Source organism: Ostrinia furnacalis, unplaced genomic scaffold, assembly GCF_004193835.3.
Source record: "Ostrinia furnacalis isolate ACB-3 unplaced genomic scaffold, ASM419383v2 OfSCF3663, whole genome shotgun sequence".
Lineage (NCBI taxonomy): Eukaryota > Metazoa > Arthropoda > Insecta > Lepidoptera > Crambidae > Ostrinia > Ostrinia furnacalis.
Window position 1 is genome coordinate 569,457 of NW_021133902.1, and position 17,423 is coordinate 586,879.

General features: G+C 36.7%; 1 protein-coding gene across 1 annotated transcript; it reads left to right on the forward strand.

The window, feature by feature from the left end:
- The first annotated feature begins 435 nt into the window (after positions 1-435).
- Positions 436-17,189, forward strand: LOC114358093 (apyrase-like). Its single transcript, XM_028311969.1, has 11 exons — positions 436-695; positions 6,662-6,884; positions 9,836-10,033; positions 10,335-10,468; positions 11,993-12,143; positions 12,812-12,938; positions 13,275-13,432; positions 13,971-14,052; positions 14,375-14,533; positions 15,867-16,012; positions 16,361-17,189. Exons 1-11 carry the CDS (start codon positions 580-582, stop codon positions 16,484-16,486), a joined length of 1,620 nt encoding a protein of 539 aa, XP_028167770.1. The 5' UTR covers positions 436-579; the 3' UTR covers positions 16,487-17,189.
- Positions 17,190-17,423: the final 234 nt, after the last annotated feature.

A 17,423-nucleotide genomic window follows, 5' to 3' on the forward strand; every position in this document is an offset into this window, starting at 1 on the left:
ACAGGTTACTTTCCGTGATCTCAGATTCTTGGGATTTGGTACGAAGCAACGTCTTATAGCGCAGATAAGGGAAAGATTGCGAAAACTGAAAATTTTTAGTTAAGTACATCATTTAATCAAAATGTTTTTAATTTTTTTAACCTTTCAACCCCAGTCCTCATTAACACGTAGAGGTATTAAATTTAAATTCACATCAAATACTCAGCTCTATAATACCTTTAAGCTATAACAAAATCAAAGTTCTACACTACAGGTTTGTACGGAACCCTCGGTGCGCGAGTCCGACTCGCACTTGGCCGGGTTTTTTAAGGTTTTCTAAATTTCTAAGAAAAAAAATCCCAAAATAGTCTTATCTTTCCAATGTTTTGCCGGTCAATCTTTTGCATATAAGTAATATATTGTAATCAACACTTTTAAACCGTTGCATGACCGCGTACTTGTACAGTCGTCTCAGACTTGTTGTTGCAAAACCTCGTCTATTGCAACTACATACGGTTGTAGAGTGTAACTTGACGTGCCACTGAACACTTTCCTTAAAACTTCAAGGCTGACAAAGTTGTCAGTTGCGCTGTTAACTTAATGATGACTGTACGCGTGTTAGGGCTTGCCTTGTGGCTGTCGTGTGTCAGTAGTGCGGTGATCAACAATGATTTGTACAGACTGGACATAGTGCATTTCAACGATTTTCACGACAGGTAAGTTTCTTTTCTTTTTTTAAAGACTTTTTTTCTTTTTTTTTAGGCTTCCGCCAGTGTCACGTGCAAGACAAGTTTGTAAACAAAAAAGATTGGAGATAATTATTACGAGTACATTAAGAATAATTGATAGATAAAATTAATTATAATTATACTATCAATGTTGTTGACAGTAGTAAATACTCATTTTAATTCACTTTTTTTATCTAAATTCCATTTTAGTAAAAATGCAATCGACTAGACCTTGTTATTGTAGAGATCTTGTGTTTAATATTAATATAACAACTTTTGGCTGTAAAAGATGGAATTTAAACCATTTTTTCTTTAATATTCGTTAATGTATGTCCTTGTTTTTTTTTTCAAAATGGACCTTTTAAAAATTTAAAATAAATCGAAATAATTAAATGATGAATATACAAAGTGGACGTAAAAGAAAGTAGGTACCTACGATAAAAATCGATTCAAGCAGAGATAGGCTCAGTATTTGTACTAATATCACTTAACTTTGCAATCAACGATATGCTTACTCAAGTCACGATACTTACATAGCGGCTTGATGTCAATGTCATTTGCTAGAAAAAATGCAGGTTTCTAATGACTGGAACATTAGATGCGTACGCGCCGCGCCGTACGCGCAGGTACAGTCAGCGTCAAAAATTCGTGACATTCAAAGTGGCCAAAAAATTGACAACACACCATATTCCAATATTGTAACAAAGTCTTGTTGCGAACTTTTTGGCTACTTTGGGTGTCACGAACTATTTGACTCTGTTGCTCAATTTGCTAGGGGCATGCTCAATAAAATAAATGCCGTGACATCTTGTCGTAGTTGCAATAAGTTAGATTTTATTAAAGTAAATTCGCGCTGTCGACTGTACATATTATTAAAATAATTTAACGTGAAATTGTGATTCGTTGAAACTTGTAGTTTTTTATGATTTCATTGTTATTTTGAATAGCCTAATGTCGTGAAGTGAGGAAATTATAAATAGGTGAATATGAAATTGAGGATAATTATTATAGTGAAAAAGCGACATTGATTTACCTAATTGGTATTACATTTCGAAATGTATTTTAATTTGTAAGTTAATGACGTAATTTAATATAATCTTGTGCATTCTAATTAATTGGCTATTGGTTTTTAATAACTTCCGTAATTTAACTAATGAAATCACCTCGTCTTGGTATCGTTAAAATCACCGTTAAAATTAAGTGCCTTTTTAAGAGGATGGGAAAATATGACATAAAGTTACATGTAGGTACGAGATAATACTCGTACATCGATATACTCGTAACAGACGCGAAGCCAATACATTTGACGTCTATTTAATCGATTTCCCATCATGATCATCATCATCTCAGCCATAGGACGTCCACTGCTGAACATAGGCCTCCCCCAATGCTTTCCATGTTGCCCGTTGGTAGCGGCCGGCGTCCAGCGCCTTCCTGCTATATTTATGATGTCGTCGGTCCACCTTGTGGGTGGACATCACACGCTGCGATTTCCCACGATACGATTTTATCGACTTTGGCGTCCGGTTCAAACTTACTAACATGTAGGGAAGACCGAGGTGAGTTTAACAATGTCGGTTTTTTGGAACTTCTTAACAATTGGCAAGCTCGTAATAGTGGGCGATTTTACGTTCAAGTCTCAAGCTACCAGATGCGCGCTGTTGCGAGCCCGTTGATAGTTAATAGGTTTCCAAAAATCAACAATGTCACAACTCTCCTCTGTTACAACTCACCTAGGTCTCCCCTAAAGTTCATACTTTAGTAGAAGATGAGCATGCATAATCTAAAACCTAAATTCAGAAATCCTTTGTTAAGCAAATCATGGAAATTACTTAGCTCCAGACTAGACATTATTATGTAGAGACAAACAAGAAATCTGTGTCTGTAACACATGGATAAAGCATAAAACATTTCAATTATGTGTGAAAAACCATTATGAATTTCTATTATGAGATGTTATTTTTAGTAGTTTTAACACAGTCTAACAAAATACTTGTGTTGCATTATTATTGCTATTGCATAGAACATTATGCTTTATCCATTGTTGAAGTGTTACAGATTTCTTGTTCCTACCTAACTACTTATGTTATCTACTTATGTGTATTACAATAATTGCAAACGATGTCACAGTATTTATCTTGAAGCAATTTCCATACAGAAATATTGTATAGAATAACTATTAGATCGCGCGTGACTTTGCCCGTGAATTCAGTTTGTCACGAAAATATCGTTATTCTATTCTTATGACGTATCAAGCTATACATACATAATGTATAATAGCGAAAGGTCACTGACTGACTCATCATCATCATCATTTCAGCCATAGGACGTCCACTGCTGAACATAGGCCTCCCCCAATGACTTTCACATCGCACGGTTGGTAGCGGCCTGCATCCAGCGCCTTCCTGCTGCCTTTATCAGGTCGTCGGTCCACCTTGTGGGTGGACCTCCCACGCTGCGTTTTTCGGTACGCGGTCTAAATTCCAGAACCTTGCTGCCCCATCGGCCGTCAGTTCTGCGTACTATGTGCCCTGCCCATTGCCACTTCAGCTTGCTATTCCGTCGGGCTATATGTCAGCGACTTTAGTTCGTTTACGGATCTCCTCATTTCTGATTCGATCTCGTAAAGAAACACCGAGTATAGCCCTCTCCATAGCACGTTGTGCAACTTTGAGCTTCTGTATAAGGCCTATAGTGAGAGGCCACGTTTCCGAGCCATAATACATCACAGGAGACTGACTAACTCATCACGAAATTTCAGAAACTACATGTGCTAGGAGTCTCAAATGCACGGGGGTTCCTTTTAGAACGTAGGTAGATCATTAACTCACTAAGACGGGATTTTGCTAAATCTACCCCTAAGTGTAAAAAAGGGATCCATGCCTACGAAGTCGCGGGCGGCCGCTAGTACAGTCAGCGTCAAATAGTTCGTGACACCCAAAGTAGCCAAAAAGTTGACAACACAATCTTATTCCAATTGTAACAAAGACAGTTGCGAACTTTTTGGCTACTTTGGGTGCCACGAACTATTTGACGAAGCCGTAGGCTACGGGCGTGCACATCAAATTAAATAAATGCTGTGGCATCTTTTTGTTTTAATAACGTAAATGGTCGTGATGTCGACTGTACAGTAGGCAATTTAACGTGAAATTGTCATTCGTAATGCTAAGTTTTTTTTATGATTTCTTTGTTATTTTTGATATTTGATAGTACCTTACCTATGCCATAAAGTGAGGAAATTATAAATAAATAGGAATGAAATTGAGGATATTTTACGAGTATTTACACATAATAAAATAAAAAATAAAAAAGCTTTTATTTCCGCAAGTTTACAATTTAAAAAAAAATTAAGTTAGAAGCATTTGTCTTCACTCTTGTGGCACCCCTGTATGGGCAAAAGCCTCCTCCATTCCGCTCCATTTCTTCCTGTCCTGGGCTAGGTCGAGCCAATTTTCTTCCGCTACTCTCATTATATCATCAGCCCACCTTTCCTTGGGTCTCCCAACATTCCTCTTCCCCTTCGGTCCCTTCCATTCTGTTGATGTTATAGTCCATCTTCTATCTTTGTACCTTGCCAGGTGTCCAGCCCACTGCCATTTTAGTTTTAAAGCTTTTTGGAGGGCATCTGTTAGTTTTGTTTGTTGTCTAATTTTGTTGTTTCTGATTTTTTGAATTTTTCTTATTTTCAGAATGCTCCTCTCCATCGCATGTTGACATGATTCTATTTTTGCTCTATTTTTGGTCTGGTACACCCAAGTTTGGCTCCCGTATAATAAGCATGGTAGGTAGTAGGCAGGTTTCGACTACGGTTCTTTTCAGGTGCAAGCTATAGCTGCCTTTCAGGATCTCTTTGTGCGACCAGAACTTTTTCCAGGTGATGTTTATCCTTCTGCTTATTTCCTCTTCGTTGCTATCTTTGTTGAATGAGACCTGTTTTCCCAGGTATATGTAGTCCTCGACATATTCTATGCATTTTCCCTGTACCCATGTTGGTGTTTTGGGACTGTTCGTCATTATTTTTGTCTTTGACATGTTCATAGCTAAACCTGTTTTTATGCTTTCTTCTGCCAGTATTTACACATACCAACATTATTTCGACACAAAAAAAAAACTATTTATAATACCTACATTATAATTAATTTATAAAAAAAAATACATCAAAGTAGTCACATTGAAATTGTTTTTAGATCAGTTTTTACCTTTATTATAGTGAAAAAGCGACATTGATTACCTAATTGGTATTACATTTCTTATGAAATTTATTTTAATATGCAAGTTAATGACGTAATCTATACTCTATCTATACTATCTGTACCTACTAATATTATGAATGCGAAAGTAACTCTGTCTGTCTATCTATTTGACTGTCTGTTTGTCTGTCTTGCTTTCATGCCTAAAGAAACCACTGAAGCGATTTTGATGACATAGAGATAGTTTGAGTCCCGGGAAAGGACATAGGATAGTTTTTATCCCGGTTTTTGAAACAGGGACGCGCACAAAACTCCACGCGGGCGAAGCCGCGGGCGGAAAGCTAGTTTAATATAAGTAATCTTGTACGTTCTACTTAATTATCTAATGGTTATTAATAACTTACGTAATTAACTAATGAAATCACCTCGAAAGTCTAAAATTACTGTGTGGGCGTGATACGGTATCTTAAAATCACCGTTAAAATTGAGAAATGTTATCTCAAGTTATCTTAATTAATAATTAATAGTCTCTCGTCATAAATGATTATTTGCAATGAAGAATGATCACGCGTCACGTGGGTAATTCATGATTAGAAGTGACAAAGATCATTATTAATGGTTAATATTGATCTGTTTTGTTAAATGGCATAGACAACATTCAAGACAGTCGAAAGAAACTGTTATATTATGCACGGCCTAGGTATTATAGTTTTCTGCTTGCCACTGAAATCAACTGGAAGAGAATGCCACATGGCATTAAGTTCACCGTTTGGACTTAATATGAGTGTAATATAGTTTTAAATAAATAAACAAGTTGGATGACTTTACTATTTAATGCATAGAATAGAATGAAGATACCTAGTACTGATTTGTGTGTTATGATTTACCATTCTTATAAAAGAAGGTGCTGGATTCTGGCCGCTGCCAACCGGCCTATCTGGAAATAATTGGGGGAGGCCTATGTTCAGCAGTGGACGTCATGTGGCTGAAATGATGATGATGATTTACCTAATGATAAATCTTACAAGTTCTATTATCACTTTCGAACTCCTCTTAAAGTTCTTCTGATTATTTTTGTTGCGGGTCCAGTGGCAGTTTAACTTTCCTTCGGGACAAACTTGACCTTCACTGGTTGGGTTTTTATTGGCGGTCAAGCTGTAGATCCTGGCTACACATGAGTTGCAGCGGTGGGAAAGGTGGGAATATAGTATAAGTTCCATTATCATTATTATCTGGCCGACTGTACATTTGTTGAAGAAGTGTACATGATTTGTACACAATTGTGGATTTGCTATTGTCTCACGCGTTTCCTTTGTCACAATGATGTTAACTCCACTAATGATCTATCACGATTTTGAAGATAATGTTTATGAATAAAGATTGAGAGACACAAATTTTGTTTGGGAGAGGCCTATGTTCAGCAGTGGACGTTCTGTGGCTGAAATAATGATGATGATGAATTTTGTTTATCCATAAGTCCTTTCTTTAATGATTTAAAAGTGGTTTACATAAAAACTACTTTCCACATTCTAAGAAGAACAATATAACTTTGTAATTAGTTTATTTTTATTCTTGATATTTCTCGGCTCCAATGAACCGATTATTTATTGATTTTTATTGTATTTTTTTACGCATTATGACTAAGGCTAATTACAAGTACAAATAGTCAACAAAGTTCAGTTACAGTGTCGGACTAATGAATATTAATTACATGCTGCTGAAGTTAATTTTCATTAATCACTTATTTAAACTTTACCCTTACAGATTCGAAGAAACAACAGTGCAATTCCCAGTATGTAAGACCAACGACGACGCGTGCATAGGGGGTTTCGCTAGACTGTACTTCGAAATCAAGAAACTGCTCAGTGAGAAGCAGAATCCACTGCTCCTGAACGCAGGAGACGTGTTCCAAGGGACGTACTGGTACACGCTGCTGAAATGGGACGTGGAGCAGAAGTTCATGAATTTGATGCCAGTTGACGCAACTGTAAGTTGATGGGATAGATAGAAAAACTTAATTGACACAGTACATAATATGTACTGTGTCAATTAAGTTTTTCTTTTTTTAGTTATATTATAACATATTAAACAACATTTATATTGACATGCTCGTAAGGGCTGATCTTCCGCGGGCGCCCTTGCTGTTGGCATCGCGCATCCCCCGAGGGTCCGAGGGAGCATCCATCCATGAGGAGACATCGACTTGATACGCTATCGCATGTGAATGATTCACAAATAGTAGGTTCGTTCGTTACAGCCAAATGACGTCCAATGCTGGACAATGCCCCCCTCCCCCCTGGCACTGGATGAATTAGAAAAAATCTTTCACCATTAAAATCCTACATTATTTCTGATGAACATATGCGGTACGAATTTCGCCGCCAGCTAGTTATTTTATTTAAATTTTTGCAAGATGTTATTACTAACGCCCGTGTGCTGTGCGTAACATTATTAACGCGAATTTTGATGTGCAGAACTAAGTAATTGGTTAGTATAGTCAGTCAAAAGTGAATCCAAAGGCGTTAAATGATGGTCCGACAAGTTTTGTTGTTTATGCGATAAGTTCAACAGCCTTGACAGGTTCTTTAGCAGGTAAAATTAACTGTTCTATGACATTCCAATTTACCTCTTACCCGTTGATTAGAGGAAAAACGGTACAGAAATACAACGTGAACAAAAAATCAAATGATTTGTTACCTACTTAATACTTCGTGGTACAAGAATAGTCACAGTTTGTTCATGTAAGATGCAGGCGACTGTAATAGTATCACACATTTGCATCATAAAATAATGCAATATTATGTATGGTGACATAACTGTTTATCTTCACTTTTTTCTCTCTAAATGGTTACTTAAGCAGTTTACATAAAAAGCAATGTAGTTATGTAATTATATCATCACAATTACTGCCGATATCACACAGCACCAGCGTGTAATTGTTTTAAAACTACAAAAGATGAGCAGAATTTTTAGTTTTGTACCTGAAAAAAAAAATACTCAAAAAACAGTTCAATAAGATGACCAATATAATACTTTTGAGGTTAGAAACAGGCTAATTAACAAGTATCTAATTGCTTGATTATTAGGGTTTCTGATTTCTCGACTTATTTTTTTTCTCGAGTTTCGAGAATTCTCGAGGCCAAAGTCTCGAGTTTTCTCGGGTCTCGAGTCTTTTAATGAAAACTGCTGAAATCGGTTGAAATTTAATAAAAACACAGATTTTTTTAATCTAATATACCTACTTTTATGCACAACAATTAATATTAGAATTTAGTACCACTTATTTGGTAAGGAAAGAAACAAAAAATAAAATCTTCTTTCATTAATTATAATATTAATTATAATATTTACTAATAATCATAACAAAACTCATAAAGTCGCGTGCACTTTAAGGATAAATAACAATAAAAATATAAAAATCTGGAGCTACAATTGAATCACTTGTTTTCTAAAGAACACGTCCAAATAGCAAAATTACGATGAATAGTTTTTTTTTATGAACAAAAAAAACTTTTTAGTAAATTTTGAAATTTCTTACAGATAACGACTTGAATAAACTTTACGAGGAGGCACGAGTACCTAACCTAACGTCTGTTAGGTAAGGTTAACAAGTTTTTCAGTCTTTACATCAGTCAGAGTTAAAAATACATAATAATAGGGGAGAGTTCGGTATATTGTACCGCCGGGTAAATTGTACCACCCCCATATTTCGTAAAGTATTTATTGAATGTCTGTAATTGCAACACTCAGCGATACACAACTAAAATCAATTAATATCGGCCATGTGGTTTTTGCCGTGACAACAAACACGTGTGTTTTATTTTGAAACGTATTTTTTCATTGTTTTCAAGTAACTTTTGACAATACATGTTTAGTTTGTAATTTTGTTAAATTTAATCACAGGGTGTTTCTAATATATTATTTAGAAGCGTAAATTAGTGTGGATTACAATTATTTGAAACAATTTTCGGTATTTATAAGCTATATTTTTTACCGATTTTTTAAAAGCACTATCACCTAGTCGGCTAAATTGTACCACATCAAGTTGTATGGAACTTTACCAAAGGATTTTGAATTTTTTTTTAGTTAATCATATTTTGAAGTTATAATAGCGTAGTTATGTTTGACTAACAATAAATGAAAGCAAAAGACTGGCAAAGTAGATTAGGTACAAGTGTGCGTTACGATAATTGGAATTACAAAACTTGTACTCAAAATCGTGATAACGTGTAAAACAATATCGATTGTCTATGTTATTAACTACTGTTCCTTTTCGTTTCCTAATTTGTTAAGAATGTATCGTATAATATTTTGCCATAGTTTTTTTATAGGCTTGAAATTTATTGAAATCCAATTTAGTAACCCTGTGGTACAAATTATCGAACCGGTTGGCTAAATTGGACCGAAGCTCTGAACTCGTACTTCGTTGATTTGTGCTAAATATACAACAATCATGTTAATTAATATTTATGAAATAGTAAGTTGAATAATGTATCTTTTTTTATATACCATGGACATTAGCAAAAACAAAAGAAAACTATGTGTAAAATGGGATTGAAAAAAACTGGTCCAAATTAGCGGACTCTCCCTTACTAGCTGACCCGGCGAACTTTGTTCCGCCTTAATGGCAACATTATTATTACTACCGTTGGTGAACATTATTATTACTTAGTTTCGATTAAGATCATTACTTGCAAATCAAATCAGTTAAAAAAGGAAAGACTAGGCCAGTCTTAAAGCAACGTTGACCTATTAAATAATTAAAAACTTACTTTTGTCTAAGAAAATAGGCTTTCAAGAATATTAAAGCTTCAAAATCGAAACTCGAGAATTCTCGAGCTCCGGCGATTTTTTTCTCGTCTCGAATGAAGCCAAATTTCTCGAGTTTTTTCGAGTTCGAGAAAGCTCGAGCAGAAACCCTATTGATTATTCATTTAGGCCTTAGGTAACCACGAGTTCGACGATGGACCAGCGGGCCTAGCACCGTACCTTGCGGCACTCCGCAGTCCAGTAGTAGCCGCTAACCTGGACTCAACCAACGAAACTGCTTTGAATGGACTGTATAAACCGCACATCGTGGTCGAGAAAAATGGAAGGAAAATTGGAATCATTGGACTTATTACTACGGACACTGCTGTTAGTAATCAATCAATAGCTTGTTATGAATCCCCTGAGATTTTTAAATCATTGTCATAAAGTATTTAAGTATTTACATAATTATCTGCAAATTACGAAGCTTTTTCATGACTTTTGAAGATTTATTTATTTCTTTAATTTTCCCTTGCCTGTCGTCCTGTGTCTTCGAGACCATTTCCTATATGCTTTGATTAAAGCAAGTAATAAAACAATAATGTCGTCAACATAGAAAAGTTTATTCAGCCAACTTAAGAGAAGCTTACATATGTGTAATATTGTAATTTGGTATTTATAATTTTAGAAAACATCAAATCCAGGCAAAAATTTAAAATTCTTGGACCCAATAGAAACTGTCAAAAAGGAAGCCCAGCTGTTGACTGATGAAGGAGTCGACATCATCATAGTGCTGTCTCATTGTGGCTTGCTTCTAGACTTGTAAGTACATATAATTATAGGTCTAGTAATTAACTGACTCAGGTATGGGAGCGGCACAAGAGGGTGTATTTGTGACAGTCAAACGTCAGCGAGACTTCAGATTGTATGCTCTATCACTTCATAATATTATGTCAATGTCACTTCTCCCGTGCCACTCCCATACCTCAGGCACTCTGTTTTAAGCTCTAAAACTATTCTAGAATTCAATTTCATAGCTGCGACTTTATTTTTATCGTACCGTTTTATATTGTCTGGTTATTTTTTGTTAGTGTTAAATTAAGCTTACTTTTTGTGGTAGCACGTTGGCTTGTAACAGTAACTTTCACAGGTTACCTGTCTGTCACACAGTCAAGTCAACAAGTCTTTAGTATACCTACTTAAAATTGGTCGCTAACATTATAAGGCATCCAGACACTATCAGTAGTAATGACGTCAATATTACTGTCATTCCTTCCTTCCGTAATGACATTGTAAATCTCCCCACATTGAAATAGCCCTGTCGCACTATATCCGACATTCCTTAATTTGTCCTATGTTACATTCGTGTTACATACATCCAGTGTTACACTGTCCTGTGTTTATCTCATAAATTACTATGAGATGAGATACACCTATAAACAATGCCAGCGACGTATTTCCAATCTAAAGACTTCAACAACAAACGAATAACGTTTCAACCTACTTAATTTCCAGAATTAAAACTACATTTGTCAGTATTTTCGTAACTAAACGTTATTCATATTTCATCCAATAGGTTTATCGTCGATTTAAATGCAAAGATGGAAGGAGGCGTCCATATTTTCCAATAAACTTGTCGCGCCGTAAACTAAAATGCAGCCGTCAGGATCGTCCAATAACCGTGTGAAATATGAATCGGACTGAATCTAAGGCGATTTGGTAGGAATTGTGGGGATTTGTAAAGTTTTTTTCGCTTTTAGAACGTGCTTGGTTTAAGTGATTGTGTTACAAGGAGATTTTACATCGTATTATTAAAGAATATTGAAAAAAATCGTAATTGCATTGACGCGTGTTTTGTGATTATTTCCTTATCATTATGGACTTTACACACCTAGCCCACCGACAGCCTGGCGGCTTGATGTCTTTTTAATAAAAGGATCATGTCGACGAGATGCCTTCTAAATATTATGACTTTTGAAGACTCATGTTAAATGTCGACGATTTTGGTCGGCGTTTAACACTTCAGACTGGCATAGATTTACAAGTAGGTATATGTATAGCCGCATATTCAAATTAAACTTAGGTCTCAAAGCATGTCGACGCTACATAGTGCAGAGCCCAGCTAATGTGAAACCTCAGTTATTCGTAGAAATAGGTAGTATTTTCATACAGCAATTGGAAACAGAAATTATAGACTCTATTTAATTGTCATTTCAGTGCTGTTTTTAGACGTCTTGAGCCTTGTTTATAGTCCACTTGAAAGAAAAAGAGACGACATTTCGGCTACATTTCAGCATCTTATGATTTATTTATTTAAATATCTTTATAAAACTTGTGTGTTCACAGAAAAATGGCGAAGGAGGTGGGAGAAAACATTGACATAATAGTTGGCGGTCACAGCCATAGCTTGTTGTGGAATGGTACCTCTCCCAGTAAGGAGGTGGTGTCTGGGACATACCCTGAATTGGTTGAGGCTGACAACCTGCCAGGACATAAAGTGAGTATCGTTCGTTTCAGCCAAATTACGTCCACTGTTGGACAAAGGCCTCCCCCAAGGATTTCCATTCCATCATCAGGGTGATTCCATTGTCAAAGTTTTTGTAAAAGTTTTATATTGAAATAAAAATTATTGTTATTGTTATAACGATCCTGCGCTACCCGCATCCAGGTACTTCCAGCGATTTCACCAGATCGTCGGTACATCTAGTGGGGGCCCTTTCCACGCTACGTCTTCCAATCCGTTCGTTTTTTTTAAGTTGCTCTTTTGGATAATGCAACAAAGTACGATCATGTAAAGGTTTTATGTCCAGTCCAATAATGCAACCTTTTAGTTGTACCTATGTTCCTAAGAATCTATTTTTATTGAAAGTTTCAGTAAAACACTCTAAAATGCATTATTAAAGAAGCTGTCAAACGGTTGCTCTATACAAGTAATTTCCGAAGTATTTTCTATCAGCTCTTAAGTTTTCTACTCGACACTTTACTTAAGAAGTACTTAAGACTTACTTTGGAGACACCAAACTTTACCTATTTGTGTTCTTTTAGTGTGAATCTATTATCGTTTGTAGAAAGTTAGTTTCGATTTTTTTCATATTCTTCTCATTTACGATTGAGGCACCGCTCTTTTCGCAGTGTCGTATTAAAATATACATATTTTTCTTTCAGGTCGTGGTGGTGACAGCTTCCGCATTTAGCAAATACTTAGGGAATTTAACAACGTACTTTGATCGAAAAGGAAACCTGCAGTCTTTTGAAGCTTCCCCAGTGTTTTTGAACAGATCTATTCCAGAAGGTATTATTTATTTCCTAATAATTGATATCAAATTGCTGACTTTACTATTTATATGGATTATGTTAATATAGGATAGTGTCAGCTTGATATTCCAATTACCTAACTATAGATCGTTTCATCCACGAAGACGCGCCCCACCAATGTTTGGTCGAGGGAAGCACGGAGTGCGGGGGCGGGGGTCATTATTGTTGTGTGCGTGAGCACTCATGGATAATTTAGCGTGTACCGATAACACTCAAACATTAGCGGAAGAATGGTGGGGCGCGTCTTCGTTGATGAAACGATCTATGACACCCTGTATACGTGCTGCCCATAAGTAATTTCATGTTCTTTCAGATCAAGAAATCAAAGGTCTTCTGAAGCCATACAAAGAGAGCCTAGATCGCATAGTCAATGAAGTATTAGGGACCGCAACAGATCTGCTGTGGGACACACCCTGTGGCAGCCGCGAATGTGCCCTTGGAGACTTGGTGACTGACGGCATGAGGGCTAAGGTAAGTCACACAACACACATGGTACTTTTCTTCTTTCTAATCGTTTCGCTCTTGGCAAGCGGTCGTGGTCAAGTTGAGGCGTTGTTCACGTCGGTTGCAAAGCCCTGTCTCCGAGCACGTAGAATTTCGTCCAATGACCCCAAGCTACCCATCGCTCGCACACTCACTACGACCGGCCGTCGCACAGTCGCAATAGCAATATAATTACACGCGAGCGATAAGGATGGTTAGCTTGGGGTCATTGGACGAAATTCTACGTGCTCGGAGACCGGATTATAGAGGCGCATACAACTCTCCGCACGATCTCCCGCCTTCTCTGTTGGGAGGTTGTCTGGTGCAGTCACATACGCCGTTTCCCACTACCGATTTCACTTGGTCGGTCCAGCGCATAGGTCACTTGACTTGCCATGCGATCGGGTTCCTACTTTAAAGATTGGCGCTTTATAGAAACTGCCCCACACACTTAAAAACGCCAAACGCTCTAATTGATACTGCGTCCGAACGCGGCATTCAACTAATTATTTATTTCTAATTTCAGGCAATGGAGAGTGTAAACTCAACACTACCTCACGTGGCTTTTATTCAACGCAATATGCTGCGCGGATCCATTTCCAAAGGAGGTAAATGATACCCTAATATGTAGGTAATACGGGTGTGGATTAGGTGACCTTAAATGTTGACTACGCAAAGACAATCCGGGTGATATAAATGCACTTGATCAATAAAAAAAGTTACATCTGTTCACCTGGGTGAATTGATGATAGGTGAAATGAGGACACTAAAAAATCAACCGATTTTATGGTTTAGCTTTGCTCTTGATCGGTCTTATTTAAAGAAAATGTCGATAGGATAAATAGAAAGTATTTATTTGTCTCAAAGTAGGTAACATTTACAAGTTATTAGTGTATACAGTACAACAGTATAAATAATTGTGATTTTTAGATATAACAAGAGGTGGCATAATGAATATGTTGCCGTTTACAAACAAATTCTGGACGATGGAGTTGCAAGGGAAATACATTGTGGAGTTTCTTCAAAAGTGTTTGACAAGCAGTTGGGGGACTGACCCTTGGTCGGGTCCGTGGATGCCTCAAATATCAGGTGAATTTCAGTCCTAACCGGTCGAGTTAACTGCGGTACCTGGCAGCCATGACGTCACACGCTCTGGTACGGACAAGGGGAATGTGCGGGTGAGTGCGAGGGAGAGTCGCATTCCAGTGAGATGCGCAGTTAGCTTGATCGGGTTGTGTTGAGCTTTATTTTTTATTTTATTTTATTTTGTTTAGCTTTGTGTCTAAAGACAAGTGATCTTATTTATCGTTATGAATTCCACTGTAAGATTTATGCCCGTTTTTACCATCGATCTCTAATTTTTAAGTGACACGTATCAGGAATTTGGTTTTCAAAGGGGTCACTTAAAAATTAGATATTGATGGTGAAAACGTGTATTAGACTATATTATCGGGACGACACGGCAAGGAATTTTTAGGTGACAAATAATAAAATGTACCTTTAAAGTTTTAACACTATAGTTGAAATTGCAATGTTAATGGTTTAGCATGCCACGGTATGCTCAGGAATATTGAAGCAGTCACCTAAAAATATCTTCCGTGACGGCCCGAAAATGTGCGCAGTCCCTAAGGCACCCTAAACTCTTTAAATGGCCTTTTTAGGAGCCTAACTGACTCTACACATCTAGGAAAATTTATCTTAAATTCACTAAAGGAATTGAAAATTCACTCAATGATCTCCAAAAATATTTAACGAGTAACCTACACGTACCTAAATAAAAAGTAAACAAAACGTGACATAGGATAGCCGCTGGGAATAAAATTGAAAACTTTACAGACGGCCTAATTAAATGGGTGTATTTTAACATAGTAATAAATTCCTGAAGGAATTAATGCGGTAAAAATAATATGATTTTAATCCAGTCTGAGTCTCATCTGTTCAAAGAGATTAAGGTCATAGCACACTTATCAACCCGTAAAGGGATCAACACCGTATCGCCTTACGCCGCGATGTCAATTGTCAACCGCAGTATGGAGTTTCATACAAAGAATACTGACCGCCTCGAGTTGATGCGGTTACGATCCGTTTCTAGGTTGATAAGTGTGCTTCATACTTTAAGATGAACTAATACAATAAATACTTTGTGAAAGTCAACAAAGTCTACTACATTTTGTATTGTATGGTATCGTTTTAGTCAAGTGACGTTCACTGCTGGACAAAGGCTTCCCCCAAGGATTTCCACTACGATCCTGCGCTGCCCGTATCCACTATCCAGGTGCTTCCCGCGACCTTCCAGATCGTCGGTCCAACTAGTGGGAGGCCTGCTCACACTACGTCTTACGATCCGTGAACTTTTAGCTCCACAGCACTGCATCTGCTACTACGATTATTTGTTCAATATTTTATTTTTAATATATTTTAGGTATGCAAGTGACATTGAACACTACAGACCAATCAGTGGGGCAAGTGCTAGTCAAAGAGGGCCAGGAGTTTGTTCCCTTGAAGGAGGACAAGTACTACCAAGTCACCACTATGCATTTCATAGTGATGGGAGGCAACGGTTTCAATGTAAGTTTAGTAATTATTTAATAAGTGTTACTATACTTCATACAATATTTATCATTAATTACATGATAAGTAATAGTATATTACAATAAGGGTTCCTTGTCAGGGCTACGGAACCCTAAAAAGCGTTCAAGGATTCTAAAGGTACTATATTGAAATTCGGTACTTCCATACTTTTCTTTGTGTGTATTTTTCTGGATTAATAAAATACTTGCATCGTCAATTGTTCTGAAGGAGCCTTTACAATGTCCCATTATTTTTCGGTTTTTGTAATGTGTGATAGGCCTTTTATTTTACTTTTAAGTTTTAGTAGCTTAAGATACATTCAATTCAATTATTTTAATTTTTCAGATGTTCCTAAACAACACACGTAACTTGGTCAACCTTGGAGTCGACGCGAAGCTGTTTGAAAGTTACGTCAAAGAAGTCTCACCCATTACTCCCAAATTGGACAATAGACTTACTGTTCTTAGTTAAATACAATTATAAAATACGAACACATAAGATACAAAATTAAAATAAACTTAGACTGGGTTGCACCATCTTACTGTAATTTAATAAACGTCAAAAATCTATTAGACTCCATACAAAAATCACCAGCTGATAGCCGTTAGAAATTAGTGTTCAAGTTCGGTGGTGCAACTCGGCCTTAGAGCCAAAACACACGATGCGTTGCGTCGCCGCACCGCAAAGATTTCGCCGTAACGTGCAACGCGGCGCCTCACCGCTCGTGTGCCCGCCAATATTTCTATGTAAGACGACGCAGCGACACCGCTACGGCGCGTTGCACCGTCGCCGCAACGCATCGTATGCTTTGGCTCTTACTTATCTACGATACGTAAACTAGGTACGCTTATGATCGACATCAAGTACAATAGTTAGGTTTTATAATAACGAATTACTATTTTTTTTAATTTAATTTTAAATTAAAAATACTGTTAGTGCAAATTACGAATGACATAAGATGTAAATTAAGCTAATCGTAATATAATCTAAGTAGATGAATTTAGCTAAATTCCTTTAGCTGTGATCGCTTAAATAATTTATATGCAATAATAAATGTAAATTAATTATTATTTAATACCAACAAACTTGTTAGATACAGAAGTACGAAACCTAGAATATAATTTTAATTCAAAACGGTTGTGAATAGCATGTTAATTAAAAATAGTAACACGATGTTTGTCTTTCATTTCATTAGTGCTAAACTGGAATTCAAGGTTGCTTTTTATACGGAATACGTCATGTGCAATAGCAATAAAGCAATTGAGGAAATTAATCAGCGATGAGGAAAGGCTAAACCACGATAAAACAGAGGACACTTGCAAAAAAATACCTATTGAACCTCTGTCGCATGCATAAACGAATAAATTATGTTATTATTATGTAAGTAGGTATCTAAATAAACTCAAAG

Excerpts from the sequence above, each read along its gene's own strand:
- LOC114358093 (XM_028311969.1), top strand. The coding sequence starts at position 580 with ATGATGACTGTACGCGTGTTAGGGCTTGCCTTGTGGCTGTCGTGTGTC. Across the intron at positions 10,034-10,334 it reads TTATTACTACGGACACTGCT|AAAACATCAAATCCAGGCAA; the intron begins GTTAGTAATCAA and ends TTATAATTTTAG. Across the intron at positions 14,534-15,866 it reads GTGGATGCCTCAAATATCAG|GTATGCAAGTGACATTGAAC; the intron begins GTGAATTTCAGT and ends AATATATTTTAG.